General features: G+C 38.1%; 1 protein-coding gene across 2 annotated transcripts in view; it reads right to left on the bottom strand.

Moving 5' to 3' along the window:
- Positions 1 to 20,756, bottom strand: part of UACA (uveal autoantigen with coiled-coil domains and ankyrin repeats) — a 136,554-nt gene that overhangs the window by 64,614 nt on the left and 51,184 nt on the right. Inside the window, exon 1 of one of the 2 annotated variants that reach the window (XM_036457214.2) lies at positions 2,164 to 2,529. The exons of the other annotated variant lie outside the window; for it this stretch is intronic. Coding sequence (XP_036313107.1) covers positions 2,164 to 2,202 — 39 coding nt within the window. The 5' untranslated portion in view covers positions 2,203 to 2,529. Of the gene's footprint in view, positions 1 to 2,163; positions 2,530 to 20,756 lie in introns of those variants that run through there. 2 annotated transcript variants of the gene reach the window in all.

Below are 20,756 nucleotides of genomic sequence, written 5' to 3'. Positions count from 1 at the left end.
AAATATTGTATATACATCACTCAGTTTCCAATTGCATCCCAAATTTCCTTCCTGCTGTGCTAATTTCACAGAGAGAACTTTTCAAAAACATGATAAAGAATTATATTAAATTAGACTTTTGAGAAAAAGCATGTTTCTCATGTTCTCTGCTGTTTTCTTTGCCTTCAGTACAAAGAAAGAAAATAATTGTTGAATACCTACCCTATGCCAGGCATAAATTACTCAAACAATCCTAGTAAATTAAAACTATCATTCCCAATTAACAGATGAGAAGTCAAGGCTCCAGGAACATTAAATGACTTAAGTGGCCAAGCCCAACCATGATTTCTCATAATTTCCACAATTAGTGTGCTTTTCCTATTCTCTAACTCATGTTTTCTGATTTGGTTCAGGTTACATCTATTTCAAAACCTTTTAGATGCAGTAGAATTCTGCACACATTAAAAAAACTCCTTCCCATCCTGTGGTTGAGCATTGACCCAGGAACCAAGAGGTCAAAGTTGATTCCTGATCAGGGCACAGGGCTAGGTTTCGGAATCGGATATGCAGGAGGCAGTTGATCGATGTTCTCTCATTTATGTTCCTACCTCTCTATCCCTCTCTCTTCCTCTATCTCTAAAAATCAAAACAACAGCAACAAAAACCTTCTTCCCAACTTAAGTAAAAAACAAATTATACATAGACACATACTCAATAGAGAAAGCAATTCATTATGCTTAGATGAGAGTAAATACAAAACTTCTACATAGAAATACACTCTACAAAGGACTCTGAAGTAGTAATTAAAAAATCCTAAAATAATACATAACCGGTGACTTTCATTTTCTTCCTTATTTACTTTCAACATACATTATTTTTGTTTTTAAAAAAGATTTTTAACAAAAGCTCACTACATGTATTTATAAAGAAGAACAAAGGCAATTTTTAAAATATTGTCTCACAGAATCAAAGCTGGCTTTGATTGGAGAAAAGACATTCAAGACATTCTGAAACCAGAAACTTGGATCTTCTCTTAGTAAGCAGAAATGTAGAGCCCAAAACTAAAATATGCATTATTTTAGCCTTTTTACAATATTATAGAGTAAACTTATTGCTAAATTTTGTGTTAAGTCCAGTATTATTTCTAGGGCAAAAAAATGATATACATGTTTTTGACTTAACTGACAAAACAATTCCTATGTCTATAAATACCATAACAAATTTCTGGGGGCAGGGAAATTAATCACTTATATGAGGCATATTAAGTGTTTGAGCAAAATGATTATATCTACTATCCCCTCCAAACTGAAAGGGAAAAAATTGCCAATTTTCTAGCTAAATAAGCAATCTATTTATGAAATACTTGAAATAAAAAATAAATATGTAAGTTAAATGTGAAAAAAGATAAATACCTTACATTTTAACCTACTCCTGAAATAGAATCTGGTTCAGGTATCCACACAGACTTCAGAATTGTTGTCTCTAAATTCATCAAATTTGGAGATGAACCCACTTCCTTCTAATTTCAAAAATTCAAACTGACAACTATGAGTAGAGATAGTTCTACTTATTGATTCAAAGGCTAAACTATATTTTAAGTATCTGCTTCTTTAGCTTTAAAACAAACAGTTTACTGGTTCTAAATTGGGGAATAGTAGTAGATATAGGTCTCGGATACTATGTTTTCAAACACCTAAGGAATTAAGTCACACAAATATTTGCACTAAAAAGCTTTTCTTGTTAAAGCAATCTCAAATTTATTTCCAAATAAATTTACTGGTAGAGAAAGAAGCTATTTAAAACACTAAAAATGGTAAAATCCGAAAGACTTAAAAAAAGATAATTAAAGGTGATTATTTTCATATTATCATGTAATTTTCACTTCTATGCTACCAAGCACAATTTTCCCTTTGGCTCAACTGTCAGTTAACAGAAATACTGTTCAGTTATTAAGATTCTACTACGTGGGGAAAAAATATTCTACTAAGTGTTTTTTAAACCTAGAAAAAGAAACAAAAACTTTTTGTTTTCTATTATTAGCCCAAATCTGTTAGTCAGATAAATCAGAAAGAATATAATAAGACAAAGAAACCAAAATTAATAAAACAGTAAAACATTTTAAACGAAAACAGTTCACAAAGCCTAACAGAATCTTTTGTTATACCGGGCTACCGGGATACCTACTTTGTTCTTAGGAGCACAAGAAAACCAACAGTTCATCATAGACAGAATTAGTTTTTGTTGCTAACAGCAAACTACTACAAATTAAGTTACGAATCTCTGTAACTGACAAAGCAAGCAGGCAGACAAACTCCTAATCAGTGACTTGGCCCTCTCTTTACAACTCTTCCTGTTCTCCAATCCTCATGCTGTGCTACACTTAGCTTGGATCTTGATATTTTCTTCATCTTCGGGATCCTTCTCCGCCTTCATAACACTTGAAAATTATCTTCCTTGTGTGCAGAACTTGAATAAGAGCAGCCCTAAGTCAGGTACTGTAACTCCTCCTATTTCTTATTTAGAAGCTGTCCTTCAAAGCTTCCCTTTCAGGGACTCTGGTGGACAATCTGAAGTGCACTCTGCATCCTGCTGCCTCAACACTGCAACACAGACGCTGCAACGCATGATAAAACTGACCACATCCGAATCTTCTGTAAACAGTGTGAAGGCTTTCTCCCATTGGTCAGGTCTATTTTAGATTCCATAGGGCTTGTCAGCTGAGTGACAGAAAACAAGCAGTAGCTAAGAATATACTATCAATGCATGCTTCTCCTCTGAGTAATAAATTTCAAGTCTACTGGGGGGCCAATGACTCAAACATATTGTAAAACATGCTTATTATATCAAAATAACTTGTGTGACGTTATGACAATACTGAGTTAAATTTGGTTATTCCACAAAATACTATTTTAAAATCAGCTTTATTCAGTCTTAGAATCATCTATGGGTGAACTGATAATAACCATGATAAACAGAATATAAAATTCTATTTTAAGCAAATGTGTCACACTTTAATTTAAGGAAACACACATACTAACACCTTCAAATTTTGTCCATTTTCCTTCCTTCCCCTGTCACTCTCCTGAACACAACCAGGTTTCAGTTTACAAATGCTGCCAGTCTGTCTCCCAACATGTTAAATGAGAAGAGCCAGAGGTACTGCCAAGACATTAAATAGACTGCATCATGATGAATACTCTTCAACAAATTTTAAATTTAACTCAGTACTCTTAATTTCCAAGTTTAGTCCCCTGCCTGATATGACAAGTAAATATTTTATCAGTGGAAAATCAAATTATCAGAATTCTGGGATTAAATACCAAACTGATTAAATACTAAAGGAGGCAAATGTATATTAAACACTGAGCTAGACTGTAAATAAAACTCTATTTGGGGACAAAGCAGATAATTTCTCCACATTCTGATAGTTTTGCATATTTATACCAACACTCCTTATATTAGCAAGGACCATAACAAACATCTGCAAGCTCCAAGGTGTTTTTTACCTTCTAGTTACTTCAACAGCATGAGAATAATTTATACTTCCTCCAAAAAGACAGGTTTGGGAAAAGTGTTTCATAAGAATTCAAAACATTCCAACACCTTGTTTTTATGAAGGAGGTAACTGTTATACTTACTATAGAACATGCATGCTGCCAGTTAAAAATTGTTATGAATTTCATTAAAAAAGTCAACTTCCTACTATTTACATTTAAAATATAAAAGGTAATAGACCATAATGTGTTATTTCTGAAACAATGGTTTCCCTCCTCCCCCATAAATCACATTAGACATCACAATGAATTCTTGGCTGGATCCAGAGACTCCACCCACTGTTTTACACCCTTCTTGAAAGGAAATCTGGAATAGAACTCAGGATCTGTCCTTTGGTTAACAAAGCAAGCACATTCTTTCTAGAAATAGGACAGCTTGCAAAGGAAATAGAAAGAAAAGAGGAAACCTGTAATAAGTATTCAAAGCCATATAAGGAGCTATCCCTGCTAAGGCTCAGAAGACGGGATTTACATGCCCTCTTGTCCTACAGATGTCCTGAGCTGCACAGCCTCTGTGACTTAATCTCCTGTTCCTATTCTCATTCCCTTCGATCCACATATTCCCCAAGAACTCTAGGTAAATTCCCACCTTTGCTGTCCTATGTGCCTACAAGATTCCTCCTTCAGGTTCTTCTTGTCACTCCCTCAAAAGGCTTCTCAAACCTCTATCTAAACAGCCCTAGCCCCACTGTAAACTCTAGAGTGTTTGCACTCTTTAACTTCCTGCCCTGTTTTACTTTTCCTTACAATGCTAATCAGTATCTGCCACTATATCACAATAGAGGCCTGGTGCATGAAATTCGTGCATGGGAGCAGGGGAGGGGTTGTCCCTCAGCCCAGCCTACACCCTCTCCAATATGGGATACCTCAAGGGATGTCCAACTGACCATTTAGCAGCCCGTTTAGATGACCGACTGCCTGGTGGGATTGGGCATAAACGGGCAGTTGGACAGCCCTCTCACAATCCAGGACTGCTGGCTGCTTGCCTGCTTGCTTTCCTGATTTCCCCTAACCACTTCTGCCTGCCAGTCTTATCACCCCCTAACCACTCCCATGCCAGCCTGATTAATGTCTAACTGCTCCTCTGCCAGCCCGTTTGCCCCCAACTTCCCTCCTCTACTGGCCTGGTCACCCCTAACTACCCTCCCCTGCAGGGTTGATCACCTCCAACTCCCCTCTCTTGCAGGCCTGGTCCCTCTCAACTGCCCTCCCTTGCAGGCCTGGTCCCTCCCAACTGCCCTCTCCTGCTGGCCATCTTGTGGTGGCTATCTTGTGTCCACATGGGGGCAGCCATCTTTGACCACATGGAGGCAGTTATTGTGTGTTGGAGTGATGGTCAATCTGCATATTACTCTTTTATTAGATAGGATAGAGGCCTGGTCCAAGGGTGGGGGCTGGCTGGTTTGCTCTGAAGGATGTCATGGATCAGGGTGGGGGTTCCTTTGGGGAGTGGGACGGCCTAAGCGAGGGGCCTGTGGTGGTTTGCAGGCTGGCCATGCCCCCCAGCAACCCAAGCAGAGGCCCTGGTATCTGGGATATATTTACTTTCTACAATTGAAACTTTGTAGCCTGGAGTGGAGCCAAGCCTCCTGCTCGCTCCATGGTGGCAGCCATTTCTGTTTGGATTCGTTTACCTTCTATAATTGAAACTTTGTAGTCTTGATTGGAGGCTTAGGCCTGCTAGATCAGGTGGAAAGCTTGGCTTCTTCTGTTGCCTGAGAAACCCAAGCTCTCTGTGGCCACAGCCATCTTGGCTAGGGTTAATTTGCATATTCACTGATTGGCTTGTGGGCGTGGCTTGTGGAGCAGAGTGATGGTTAATTTACATATAGTTTTTTTATTAGGTAGGATGTTTATTAGTTTATTATCTATATATGATATTTGCTTCAAAATAATGAATTCCCTAGCACATTAAAAGCATTAATCACCATGACAAATGGAATTTGCAACATAATTAAATGTAATACACCACATTAATAGAATTAAGACAAAAATTACATGATCATATCAATTGGTGTAAAAAAAAAGAACTAGACAAGATTCAACATCTTTCATAATTAAAAAACACTCAACAAACAAGAAATAGAAGAAAACTATCTCACTATAATAAAGACCATATATGAAAAGCATAGAGCTAAAATCATTTAATAGTGAATGACTGAATTTTTTTTTCTTCTAATGTCAGAAATAAGATAAGGATGCCCACTCTAGCTAATTTTATTCAACATAGTATTGAAAGTCCTAACCTGAACAATTAGGCAAAAAAAGGAAATAAAGACATCCAAATTGAAAAAGAAGTAAAACTATCTGTGTGCAGATAACCTGATCTTATATGTAGAAAAATCTAAAAATACCTCAGGGGGAAAAAAAACCCTCTTAGAACTAATAAATAAATTCAGCAAAGTTGTAGGATACAAAACTAACACACAAAAATCAATTGTGTTTCCATATGCTTACAATGAGCAATCCAAAAAATAAAATTAAAAACACAATTTCATTTACTGTAGCAAAAAAATTACAATTAGGAATAAAACTAATCAGGAAGGTGAAAGACTTGTACACTGAAACTATAAAATATTGCTGAATAAACTACAAAATATTGCTGAAATTAGAGAAGATACAAATAAATATAAATACATCTGTGTTCATGGACTGGAAGATTTAATATTGTTAATGTGTTAATACTACCCAAAGTGACCCAAAGATTCAACACAATCCCTATCAAAATTTCATTTTTTTGAAGTAGAAAAATTCATCCTAAAATTCATATTGAATCTCAAGAGACCCCCAAATAGCCAAACAATCTTGAAAAAGAAAAAAAAGATTGGATGTTTCACACTTCCTCATTTCAAAACCTATTAGAATGGCACAATAATTAAAACAGTGTGGCACTGGCATGAAGACAGATACATAGATCAATGAAATAGAACAGAAATCCCACAGATAAACCCAGATATATAGGGTCAAATGATCTTCAACAAAAATGCTAAGGCCACTCAATGGGGGAAGGACAGTCTCTTCAACATATGGTGCTGGGAAAACTGGATATCCACATAGAAAAGAGTGAAGTTGTCTTACACCATATACAAAAACAATTCAAAATGATTAAAGACCTAAATTTAAGATCCAATTATAAAACCCCTAAAAGAAAATACAGATAAAAGCTTCATGACATTGGATTTGACAATGATTTTTTAAGAGATGACACCCTTACAGACAACAAAAGTAAAAATAGACAAATGGAACAACATCAAACTTAAAACTTTGCACATCAAAATATATCATTAACACAGTGAAAAGCCAACCTATAGAATGGGAGAAAATATTTGCAAGTCATATGTCTGATAAAGGGCTAGTACGCAGAATATATAAATAACTCCAAACAAAATAGATGGACTTGGAGAGTATTGTGTTTAGTGAAATAAGCCAGTCAAAGAAAGGTGAAAGAAGGTGAAAAAAAATAGTTTCAGTCTAAAAGTCTTTCACCTTCTTTCACATGATCTGACTCATTTGTGGAATCTAATGAAAAAATAAACTAATGAACAAAATAGATCCAGAGACATAGAGGCATGGAACAGACTATGGAATATCAGAGGAAGGTGGGGAAAGGTGGGTGGGTGGGAAGAGATCAACCAAATAACTTGTATGCATATATGCATTACTCATAGGCACAGACAATAGGGGATAAAGGCCTGAAGCAGAGGGTGGGACAGGCTAAAAGGGATCATTGGGGTAAAAAAGGGGCATATGTAATGCTTTCAATAATAAAGATTAAAAATAATAATAAAGATGTGAATTACATATCAATAAAGCTGTTAAAAAAGAAAAAAATGGTTAAAATGGTAAATTATATTTTTTACCATAATTAAAAATAATGAAACAAAAGAAATGCAATCCCTCACATATCATTATTATGATTAGTATGAATTAAAAAACATTTTAAACAAAATCAAATGGCAAATGGATCAGGGTATAGATAAAGTAAGATTAGCCATAGGTTAAGAACTGTAAAAGCTGAGTTATAAGTTCAACAGGGATCATTATACTAAATTCTCACCTTTTGTATATTTCACACATTTGATACATCCTATACAATAAAGGGGTAATATGCAAATTGACCATCACCCCAACATACAAGATGGCCATACACAAGATGGCTGCCACAAGATGGCCAGCAGGGGAGAGCAGTTAGGGGTGACCGGGCCTGCAGGGGAGGGCAGTTGGGGAGGATCAGGCCTCTAGGAGAGGGTGGTTAGGGACAACCAGCCCAGCAGGGGAAGGCAGTTAGCTGTGACCAAGCTGGCAAGGGAGGCCAGTTAGGGGCAGCAGGGGAGCAGTTAGGCATCAATCAGGCTGTCAGGGGAGTGGTTAGGGGATGATCAGGCTGGCAGGCAGAAGTGGTTAGGGGCAATCAGGCGGGCAGCCCGGCAAGCAGTTGGGACCCAGCAGTCCTGGATCACGGGGATCAGGCATAAATGGGCAGACGGACATCCCTTGAGGGATCCCAAACTAGAGAGGATGAAGGTTGGGCTGAGGGACACACACACCCCCTCCCGTGCACAAATTTCATGCACTGGGTCTCTAGTGTTCTAATAAATCTAGTTGATGTATAAAATTTTAAACTGCATTACATGCTGATCACCAAGGCTCTTCACTGATTTATTAATATGGTAGGAAATGCAGCAAAGGATGTGCTTAATTCACTCTGGATTAAAATGAAGCTATTGTCATTTCAACATATCTATGTGAGTTAATGTCATATACTTATAAGGTAAGCCCCATGATATAAAATGAAAGCATTCTAAAAAGGAACTATTCTAAATAATAAAAGGCTAATATGCAAATTGTCCCCTCAGGAGTTCTACCAACCAGGAATTCAACCATTCCCTATAACGTGCACAGACCACCAGGGAGAGGCACTTATCTGGCAGCCAGAGAAGGCAGGCCCTGGCCAGCAGCTGGCAGCCAGCAGAAGGAAGGCCCCAATCAACCTTGATCACCAGGCACGCCTAAAGACAAGTGCATCAGGCCTCTAGTCTATAATAATAAAAGGGTAGTATGCTAAATAGACCGGACATCATTCCAGATGTCCTTCCTGATAAAGTCGGGGCCAGAGGGAAGCCAGCAGCCTGGGTCCCAGGTGCTGGAGGAAAGCCGGTGATGGCAGCCAGGGGAAGGAAGGCCTACTCTTGCATGAATTTTTGTGCCTTAGACCTCTAGTCCTATATAATAAAAGGCTAATATGCAAATTGTCCCATCAACCAAGAGTTCAACCGGGAGTTCAACCAGGGGGTAGGACTGGATGGCCAACTGCCTGCAGCCCCTCTGCCCAGCAATCCTCACCCCTATCCACCCCCCCAATCCTGATCGGGGGCAGGACTAGCCAGCCAACCTCCCATGTCCCCTCCCCCAGCTGGCTCAGCTGGATCGGGCCCAGTTGAGGTAAGCTAGCCAGACCCCTCCTGTGCACGAATTCATATACCAGGCTTCTAGTCCTATATAATAAAAGACTAATATGCAAATTTTCTCCTCGGGCGTTCGACCGCTTACTATGACATGCACTGACCACCAGGGTGTGGCACAAAACAAAGGAAGACCCCAGCCGGCAGATGGCCACCGAGGGAAGGAAGGCCCCGATTGGTTCTGATCACCGGCCAGGCCTAGGGACCCTACCCATGCACAAATTTCATGTTCTCGACCTCTAGTATATTATAATGAATATATTTCTATACTACGGCACTGCATTGGTTTGAAAAGAAGAAATTTATCACACTCAGAAGCAGCAAGCCAAAGTACCTCTGAGAAGAATTGAAATACTGTTTCTAGAGAAGAGAATAAATATAACATTCAAACACAGAACAATTATTTCACTAGGTAGACCTAAATGGATATTAATGGGGGAATAAGGACAAGTATGTAATAACTTAATAAAGAAATTAAAATGCAAAATAATAATAACTCTAAATCAACATGAAGGCAATTGCTTAAAAGCTTTAACAGTGATGCCTCATTAAAATCAATTGCAGAAAAAGAAACCAAGATGGCGGCATAGGGTAGACACCCGAATGCAGCCTACCACAACAAATTTGAATTTAGAACTGAAAAACTGGGGAGGCATTGCCCTGAAGCGCCAGACGGCTGGCTGAGAGGAGGCTCTGCCATCTGGGAAGGAGACAGAAGGCACGCTGAACCTCAGGAACTGTGAAGGTACGGAGAACTGTGTGCACGAAAAGGCGCTGGCTTAATCCCGGTGCGGACCGAGATTGCTGCTGGCTTACTCCCTGCACGCAGAGAGGGCGGGCCGGGCTGAGTTCGCTACTGGCTTACTCCTGGCGCGGAGAGGGCGAACAGCTAACGCGGCTGGCTTTCTTGTCCGAGAGGAAAACAGAATCACCCTATTGCTCTGATAAACGGCCCCAGACAGGGAGAGGCCAGACTGTCAGGCAGTGGGCAGAGATCTCTTGGAGGTGTGTGAAGCCAGAGGCCATTACTGCGGGACCTGGGGAGGAGCCGAAGAGAAAACAAAGTTTGTCTGCACCAACCCGAGACTCCGCCCTACCTGTGGCTGAGCACAGAAGCTCTCCCAGAGGCTGGCTTTCTCTAAGGAGGGACTTGCAGGAATCCAAAGCTGGTCTGCCCCTTTACCAAAGAGGTGCGCGCGCGCCTGCAACCAATCTTCCAAAACTCTCCACGAACAGGACTTTTCTAAGGCTAGACTGACAGGGAACCAAAGATTGTCTGCTCCACCCCGAGACCCCGCCCTATTCAAGCAGAGTACGGAAACCCTCCTAGCTGAGACACTGCTGATCCTCACAGCCAATTGGCTTGGAGATCAACGCTTCCCAGTGATACCAACAATAAGCAAGGCTTAACAACGAGTTTGCACACACAGCCCACAAAGGGCTACACCAAGACTGTCCACTGCAGGTAACTGGGAAGGCTGTGCTACTGGGCTCTACCAGAACACCTAGCACACAAAGCTATTCCATCAAATCAGGGAAACAACTAAAATGCAGACAAGAAGAAGGACACAAAGGAAGGAGATGGAGGAAAAGAAAAGATTGGACATTGAGTTCAAACCTACAGTTATAAGGTTATTCAACAATATCCTAAAAAAGGCCGATAAAATAAATGAGACCTATGAGGATATGAAAAGGGAGCAACTAGAAATAATAAGGGATCAACAAGAAATGAAGAAAACATTGTCTGAAATAAAAAATATTATACAAAGTCCTAAAAACAGACTGGAAGATCGCAAGAATCAAGACAAAGATTTAGAACACAAAGAGCCAGAGGACACTCCTCTGCAGAAGGGAGAAGATAAGAGAATCCAGAAAGTTGAAGATAGTGTAAGAAACCTCTGGGACAATTTCAAGCGAACCAACATCAGAATTATGGGGATTCCAGAAGAGAGAGAGCAAGATACCGAAAGAATACTGGAAGAAATAGTGACAGAAAACTTCCCCCACCTGGGGAAAAAAATAGACTTACAAGTCCAGGAAGCCCGCAGAACCCCAAACAAAAGGAATCCAAGGAGGACCACACCAAGACATATCATAATTAAAATTCCAAGAGCAAAAGACAAAGAGAGAATATTAAAAGAAGCAAGAGAAAAGCAGGTAGTGACCTATAAAGGAGCACCCATAAGATTGTCAGCTGATTTCTCAACAGAAACCATGCAGGCCAGACGGGAATGGCAAGAAATATTCAAGGTGACGAATAACAAGAACCTACAGCCAAAAATAATCTACCCAGCAAAGCTATCACTCAGAATCAAAGGACAGATAAAGAACTTCACAAATAAAAAAAAAGCTAAAAGAGTTCATCACCACCAAACCAGAATTATATGAATTGCTGAAGGAGGTTATTTAGGAAGAGGAAGAAGATAAAGATAAAAATTATGATCAACAAATACGTAGCTATCAACAAGTGAATCTAAAAACCAAGGGAATTTAAAAATCTGATGAACAATATTAACTGGTGAATATAATAGAATCAGAGGTATGGAAGGGGAGTGGACTGACGATTCTCAGGGAAAAGGGGAGTGGGGGTGCGGGAAGAGACTGAACAAAAACTGTGCACCTATGGATGAGGACAATGGGGGAGGGGGAAAGGACAGAGGGTGGGGTGGGAACCTGGTGAAGGGGAGCAATTGAGGGGGGAAGAGGATCACATTTGTAATAATCTGAACAATAAAGATTTATTTTAAAAAAATCAATTGCAAATTCATAACTTTTTTAGAAATGAAATATTTAAAAATGTAAAAGTGTAGAAAATTTGTAATACATTTAAATTTATTGATGACTATAATTCTACAATGCAGAAAAGACCACTATTAAAAACGTTTATATTGAACTCATCTCTTTTCTGTTAAACGGTCTAATTAAGATTTGTTTTTAACTTGAATTAGTTCAACAGTTGCTTTATTTATTCACTATTTAGAGTAGGTTTCCTGAGAAAATATTTATAGATAGAAATAAATATTTTGTATCTATAAATTCAAGTAAACTTAAAAAAAACATGCAAACCCATATAAAATATTTATATTTACAGGGTAAATATAAATAGATCACAGCTACAATGAGTTGATGACCAGCAACTTTTGATACATTATCCAGAAGAGAAATACATAAGATGACAGCAAAACTTTCATAGAAAACTGCTTAAAACCAAGAGGAGCCATACTGAAAAAAAGTACCTAATTCATAGATCTTAATAACTGTAGTGTAATGAACTCAATCAAGAGTCTGATGAGTCAAGCCAATGTGGCTCAGTGGTTGAGCATCGACCTATGAACCAGGAAGTCACAGTTCGATTCCCAGTCAGGACACATGTCTGGGTTATGGGCTCAATCCCCAAAAGGGGGGTGAAGGAGGCAGCCAATCAATGATTCTCATTCATCATTGATATTTCTATCTTCCTCTCCCTCTTTTTCCCCCTCTCCCTTCCTCTCTGAAATCAATAAAAATATATTTTTTAAAATAATCCGATGAACACAATGGACCCTCTTTAAAAATTATATATGAGTACATATACTTACAAATTTATATTTATTTTCAGAGAGGTTCATTGATCTCTCTATAAAAATGGAATCCATGAATGACCCCCAAGATAAAAAACCCCTACTATAAATAAAGAGAAGCAACAAGAGTTTTGTCTTTTATGTAGTTTATAAAATAATAAATAACTGCCAATTGGATGATTTATTTGTTCAATAAAAATTAACTGAGCCTCTATATATATAAAGAATATCTTTAATTAACGTGTAAATATGTATGATCATTTGATATGTGCCATGCCACTTTTTGAGTGCTGGATATACCGTAGAAAACAAAGCAGACATTTAAAACAAAGCAGATATTTATTCCTGCGGCTTCAGGCAGTTTACAGAAATAAAACTCAGTCTTCAACTGATCTCACAATATAAAAAGAAAGACATATATACACATACATGTAAGCATAATACATTGCAATAATACCATGATAATTACATCTAAGGTATTAAAGTATTTCAAAAGAGAGAAAATCAGAAAAGTTTTGTAGAAAAAAATGACTAAAGCACCTACTTAAAAATGAGTAGGGAATCTCCAGGTTTGAAATAGCACCAAAAATTATAAAACTACAAACACAAGTTGTAGCTCTTTATGGCTTACAAAGAACTTCATATTCATGACATGTCAGTCAAAATCTATACAGGAATGACAAATATCTGCAACCTAGGCTTCTCCAAGTTCCAGGTCCATGTATTCAATTCTTGACAATTCTTCTTTAGTGTTCTAAAAGTATCTCCATGTCCCAATGCAAAAACACATTCTTCCTGAAATCTGGTCCTTTTTCCAACTTTTACCAGAACAGTAAATGATACCATGATCCATATAGTTGTGGATCATGGTATCAAAAGGAAGAGCCAGTCAGTGATAATTTACATTTTAGTGCCAGCCCTTTCCTTTAGTGCCAGCCCTTTCCTCTTCATGGTCTTCTATAACTAAGTCCTGGTGTTTTCACCTCCCCGTTATTACTCACATCCACCTGCTTAGCTCCATGCCCACCAACTTGGATTACTCTATTTCAAGTTAGTACCATCCCTCACCAGGATGACTGTATTCATCTACTGAAAGGTCTATTCATATTCATTCCAGTCCTTTCCTCTGTGTCCTCCACCCTGCAGCCAGAATGATTTTTCCAAAATGGAAACATCATACCACCACCACTACCACTCCCTTCCATATAACCTGTCCTATTTAACTTAAAAGCTCTTTTTTTGTAGAAAAAAGCCAGTACATGCTCTCCTTTTGTAGAATAAAAACAAAATCCCTTGCCCTAACCTGTTTGGCTCAGTGGATAGAACATCGGTCTGCGGACACAGGGGTCCCAGGTTCGATTCCAGTCAAGGGTATGTATGTACCTTGGTTGAGGTGATGTCCCCAGTAGGGAGTGTGCAAGAGGCAGCTGATTGATGTTTCTCTCTCATCGATGTTTCTAACTCTCTCTCGCTCTCCTTTCCTCTCTGTAAAAAATCAATAAAATATATTTTGAAACAAACAAAAAAATTCCTTAACAGTTTCTATAGTCCCTGAACAGTGTTGCCCCACTACCTCCTTAGCCTTATCATATGAAACAACATATTTTCTCATGCTATAGATACAGAAACTGAGTCACTAAGAGATTATGGGATTTTTGTCTACTATAAGGTAATTACAGTTAGTTGCAGGATAATTAGAGAATCCTATTGTTATGATTTCTTGTCCAGTACTTTCCATTAATTAAGCTATTTCCATTTTTCTAATCATCTGAAAATAAGTCTTTGATGTAAAAATGCAAGTATCTTTAAAGAAATTTAAACATTATAAGTTTACAGCAAAAAAAAAAAAAAGAAAGAAAGAAAGCTTCCATAACTGTATTATGCAAAACTTTATGAAGCATCTACTAAATGTCATATAAGGCACTAGGGATATAGCAATGAATAAGTCAGTCTCCTTTTTTAAGCTCTTTATTGAGATAGTTTGATATTTAAAAAGCTGTACATATTTAATGAGTTTGAGGAAACCATCACCACCTTGATCAAGGCCATAAACATATCAAGGTATCTCTTCCAAAGGAATTTGATGTTCTAATGAGGAAATATTCAATATATGATAAATAACTCAGGAAAACAAGCAACTATGAGGTAAGAATAGGGAAGATGATCTGATGGGAATGCTTGGATAAACTGTTAGGTTAGGTAACCAGGAAAGTGTTGAGAAGGTGATTCAGATGGTTTCTGAATGAAAAGGAAGAGCCAGCCAGTGATAATTTACATTTTAGTGCCAGCCCTTCCTATGCCCTAACCTCATTTTAGGAGAACAACTAGTGAAAGGAGGACGGCATGTTTGAAAGAAAGCCAGTGCAGCTGACACACAATGTGTAAGAGGGATCACAGAATGAGGTGAGGGCATGGGAAGGGCTGGCACGAAAATGTGGTATTTCCCAGTTATCTCAGAAAAAAACTTTTCAAAGGAGACTTCTTCAGGAATTAAGGCAGCTCTTTTTCATAAGGTTCTTTTGCCCCCTTTGGAATCAAGTCTAAAACAATTATTTATCCCAACGTACTATTCTTTTCCTCACTTCTAAGAATTTTATTGAATAATTACCGCTGAATCTTAACTTGCCTTCAAATGTTTTAAAATTAATCAATTATCTTAACATAATAGATATCTTAATCTCCATTCTCCTCCTCAAACCTAGAAACCTAAACAAACTTCACAATGAACTACATTTTATCTAACATTAAAAAAATAGCACCCCAAAAGACAGAATTTCACAATCACATCCTCAAGATAAGGTTCTTCAAGAAAAAGAACTGAAGTCTTTTCCAAGGAGAAAACTATCCTAAATAAAAGCTATAAAACATGTACATGTAGGCAAATGTCTAATTGAAACAAAGTACAACAGGCTTCTATAGTATCCTACAATTATCAACATTACCCTTTACTAAATTTGAGACAAGCTCTATAACAACTGAACACTGAGCAAACAACAGAAAGCAATGCTGGCCAACCATAAACATTCCTTGAAGATTAGGCTGCACAATTAGAACTGTTAAACAGTTCATTGTCTTGATGATAATTAGAAATAGCTTCCCCACTCCATTTATTCCAAAGGTTATTTATGCCTCCGTTTTTGTATAACAGCAAATTTGAGTTTACATATTAAAAAAAGAAAAAAGTGTTAAAATAAACCAGGAAAACAAAAGATGTACACCCATTTGTCACCAGCCCCTTTCTGTTTTTTCCTTATCCTCATTCAATTATGCCCCATTAACTTCTCTTATCCTTTCAAGCCTTCCATTATATGATCTGGAAGTATAGTTAGGACTCAATGGAACAAATAGAAGAAAGGAAAAATTATATCGTATCAATCATTTTTCTGACCAACACAATAACAGGCTTCATCCTGCTTTATTGTATTATTTTTTTTACATAAAAATTTCAAGGACAAAAAGATAATGATTATTTAAATTATTATTTAAATAATAATATAACATCTTCAGGACTGAAGGTGGCTATGAAATCTGAAAAACTTTAAAGAACTAGAGTAGGAAAGACTCAGAAAGCACTGTTTTAATAAGACTTTCTAACCACAGTTTTATTCTATTCTAGTCTATTGTATAAATACCAGACTGTCTATCCTTCCGTAGTGCAGGTATTTATTCCTTTACTAGAACTGTCTAGACACACAAAAGTTTATTAAAAACATAGATAGGAAATTGTCTCTCCAATTTTAATGTGTCATTTGACCTGTAATATTACTTATTTAACCCTTCCTCACTAAAAGAAGCATTAAATTCCAAATTAAATATATACATGAATCTTAAACACAAGAAATTATAATGTATATCAAATAAGAATAGAGCTCTCAGACTGGATAAGTTAAGATTTTGTTTAACATTCCTTTTAAAATGTTAAGCAACTAGTTATTCCAGAAAAATAAATATAAGCTTTGTCTCTAGAAAATTTTATAGTAAAAGGCATTCTAGAGTTCTTAAAATGCCTAAATGTCATGAGGGAAATTTTTATAACAACAAAGGTAAAAACAAAGGAAGATCTATTATGCTTCCTACCCCACCCCACATACATCAATGAACAGAATATTTCTGGTAAATTTTAACATATTTTTGTCAATGTCTGAAATATATATATATATATATATATATATATATATATATATATATATGAATGACAGATTTAGGAAGCATTCTATGTTCCTGACAAAGCAAAACAGATACACTTATAAAAGAGCCTCTGATGGTGTTTGACCAGAATCCTATATAATAAAAGGGTAATATGCAAATTGACCCTAATGGTTGAATGACTGGTCACTATGATGTGCACTGGCTACCAGGGGCAGTACGCTCCCACAGGGGGAGATCTGCTGTCAAGCGCAGCAGTGGTGGTGGGAGCCTCTCCCACCTCTTCGGTAGTCGGACATCCCCCAAGGGGTCCCAGACTGCAAGAGGGAGCAGGCCAAGCTGAGGGACCCCCCACTAAGTGCATGAATTTCATGCATCAGGCCTCTAGTAAAAAATAAGATATTTTTGTTATTTTGGCCTTATATTTTTCCTCAGCTATGCAAAGAAACATTAGCTAAACAAAAATATGTTTGCTAGAAAATTCTCTTCAATAATTAAACCGATAATAAGCCTTTTACTATAAGTCAATATTTTGTTTTCATTTTTGAGGGGAAAATATAAAGAGACATGTATATAAAAATAGAGGTTTACAGGAAAATGTATGTACCTGTAAAGACATTAGAAGTTAATTGATCTTATTTATTAAATAAATAATAAGTCTACACAAATGCAAAACTCTTCCTATACAGCTATTTTACAGAGGATTTCCTTCCAATAGAATTTAATATCTCTCCTATAATAAAACTAGTTTGTCAAATTAATAATGAGAAAGAATTCATAATCTCGTGATATTTAGGTCTACAATAAACAGCAATTAAAATTAGATCTCAATTTCAAAATTAAAAAGTACTTTATATACATAATTATTAAACTTTAAGAAGAACTCTTCAAGTCATATTGTTATTTCTACTTTCCAAATGGAGAATAAAGAAAGTGAGCAATTTATAGTGGTGAGTTGCGCAGTTGCTATTAATTCCTTTCACTCCTGTAAGTCCATGACTTTGCAATGTGATTTTTGCCATGCTTGCTACCAAGAGATGGCATTTATTTCCTCACCAGTTAAATCTGGGCTGGCCTTGAAACTTATTTTGACAAATAGAATGCAGCAGAAGTGATCTAGTAGGACTTCTGAGGATAGGGCCCAGCATGCTCTTGATTGAGATGCTGCTTTCTGGAGCATTAGATTTTGAGAGAGAAGGAGCCCAGCCTCAGGCCATGCCAGTTAGCATGAAGTGCCAGATATTACAGCGTAGCCATCTTAGATCATCCAACCCTAGAGGAAGAACCAAATGTAAGTAACCTCAAATAAGAGCAGAGGCACAATCACTAGCTCAAGCCAGACTAAATTGCTGACCCATGAAGTTAGCAACAAATAAAATAGCTGTTATTTTAAGCCACTAAATTTAAACCTAAGAATCTTGAGCCTAGACTCTTTCCACTAACTAAAGCTGCAATTTACTCTTTCGTTTAAAAACAAATACATTTCGTAGTCTACTTCAATTTTAAAGATATTATACAAGAGCAATCAAGTTGAAAAACAATAGTTTACACTTTTGATGCATTATCTAAAAAAAAAAATACACCTTTATGTTGCCTTATAAGAAGAAATAGATACATACATTGAACTGTCTAATTGTAATCAGTGGAAATTGACAACATTTTATAGAAAAAGTACTTTTTCTTCATTCCCAAAGATACACAAGCATTCATTTCAAAACTAGTAACATTCGTATATATTTTATCCACAAAAACTGTACTTAGCATGTAATCTAAAAAGAAATCTGAATATTTGTGCAAAGAAAAATTAAGAAATTAATTTTTTGAACATAATAAAATGTATGGCTTTAAACAACAAAACATTGCTACTCTAATGTTTAATGAGTACGGTATACATTCATATTTGAAATACTAAACTAGCACCATTACAAAGCAAGAAACACAGCACCTTTTCTATGTATTCTCAAAAGGTCAGCAAACATCCTACCTAATAAAAGAATAATATGAAAATTAACCATCACTCTGCTCTACAAGCCATGCCCACAAGCCATGCCCACAAGACAATCAGAATGAGTATGCAAATAAACCCAAGCCACAGAGAGCAGGAGGGAGGTGGTCCCCAGCAACGAAGGAAGCCAAGTTTTCCACCTGCCCTTGCTGGCCTAAGCCTCCACTCAAGGCTACAAAGTTTCAATTATAGAAGGTAAACAAATCCAAACAGAAATGGCTGAGCAAGCAGGAGGCTTAGATCCACTCCAGGCTACAAAGTTTCAATTGTAGAAAGTAATTATATCCCAGATACCAGGGCCTCCACTTGGGTTGCTGGGAGGCATGGCTGCCTGCAAACCACCACAGGCCCCTCGCTCAGGCAGCCCCATGCCCCAAAAGAACCCCCACCCTGATCCGGGACACCCTTCAGGTCAAACCAGCTGGCCCCCCCAATGCACCAGGCCTCTATTCTATCTAATAAAAGAGTAATATGCAGATTGACCATCACCCCAAAACACAATATGGCTGCCCCCATGTGGTCAAAGATCCTGCCCCTATGCGGACACAAGATGGCCAGCAGGGGAGGGTAGTTGGGAGGGACCAGGTCTGCAAGGGAGGGCAGTTGTGGGTGATCAGGGAAGTAGGGGAGGGCAGTTGGGAGGCACCAGGCCTGCAAGGGAGGGCAGTTGAGAAGGATCAGGCCTGCAAGGGAGGGCAGTTGAAGGTAATCAACCCTGCAGGGTAGGGCAGTTAAGGGTGACCAGGCCCTCAGAGGAGGGAAGTTGGGGGTAAACGGGCTGGCAGAGGAGCAGTTAAACATCAATCAGGCTGGCATGGGAATGGTTAGGGCACATGTGTCAAACACAAGGCCCGCGGGCCAAATCCGTCCCGCCAGGCCTTGCAATGTGGCCCGCACCGCGCTGTCATCACTGCACTCCGCTGCGTTTCCATCACAATGACAGTTTATGACTGTTCAGTAAACCATTCGGCCCGCGATTTAGGCTGGATTTTAGATTTTGGCCCCTTCTCTGATTGAGTTCGACACCCCTAGGTTAGGGGGTGATAAGGCTGGTAGGCAGAATCAGTTAGGGGCAATTAGGAAGGCAGGCAGGTGAGCAGTTGGGAGCCAGCAGTCCTGGATTGTGAGAGGGATATCTGACTGCCCATTTTGGCCCAATCTCCCCAACCCTCCCCAACCCCCGTGCATGAACTTCGTGCACCGGGCCTCTAGTTTTCTATAAAGTGTTAGACAATAAATATTTTAGGATTCACAGGTTATATGGTCTCTGTATTAACTACTCAACTCTGACTATGGGTCAGCAATTTGGTCTTGTTACTACTTTGCCATTATAGAATGAAAACAGCCATAAACCCTATGTAAAGAATAAGCAAGGCTCTGTTCCAATAAAGCTTTATCTACAACAGGCAATGGGCCACAGTTTGCCAACTCTTGTTTTAGGTGCTCAATTATCTTCAGCCAAAGCACCCCGTTTATTGTCTGTGATCAAGCTAATCTGCTGCCCTAGTTTGAGATGTAGTCTCACCCAGTTGGTGGTTGAGTGTCAACCCAGGAACCAAAAGGTCATTGGTTTGATTCCTGGTCCAGGCATCTGCCCAGGTTTCGGGCTCGATCCCCAATAGGAGGCATGCAAGAGGCAGCCGATCAATGACGTTTCTCTCTCATTGATGTTTCTATCTCTCTATCCCTCTCCTTTTCTCTCTCTAAAAAATCAATAAAAGATTTTTTAAAAAGAATTCACACCACACAATTTGACATCTATATATATATATTTTAAATATTCTCTGTATTCATAGTCTACTATCTGCAAAATAACACTATGTAAAGGTGATGGTAAAATTTATGTGTCAACTTGGCTTGGCCCAGTTGTTTAGTCAAACAAGTTTAGTTGTTGCTATGAAGGTATTTTATAGATATGATTAACATCTAAAATCAGATGACTTTAAATAAAGGAGATTACCCCTGATAAAATGGATAGCCTCACCCAATCACTTGAAGACTTTAAGAACAAAAACTTAAGTTTCCCAAAGATGAACCAATTCTGCCTCAT

This window comes from Pipistrellus kuhlii, unplaced genomic scaffold (genome assembly GCF_014108245.1).
Source record: "Pipistrellus kuhlii isolate mPipKuh1 unplaced genomic scaffold, mPipKuh1.p scaffold_m20_p_1, whole genome shotgun sequence".
NCBI classification, from domain to species: Eukaryota; Metazoa; Chordata; class Mammalia; order Chiroptera; family Vespertilionidae; genus Pipistrellus; species Pipistrellus kuhlii.
The sequence above is the reverse complement of the archived record's forward strand: the minus strand, read 5'-3'. Positions and strand labels throughout refer to the sequence as shown.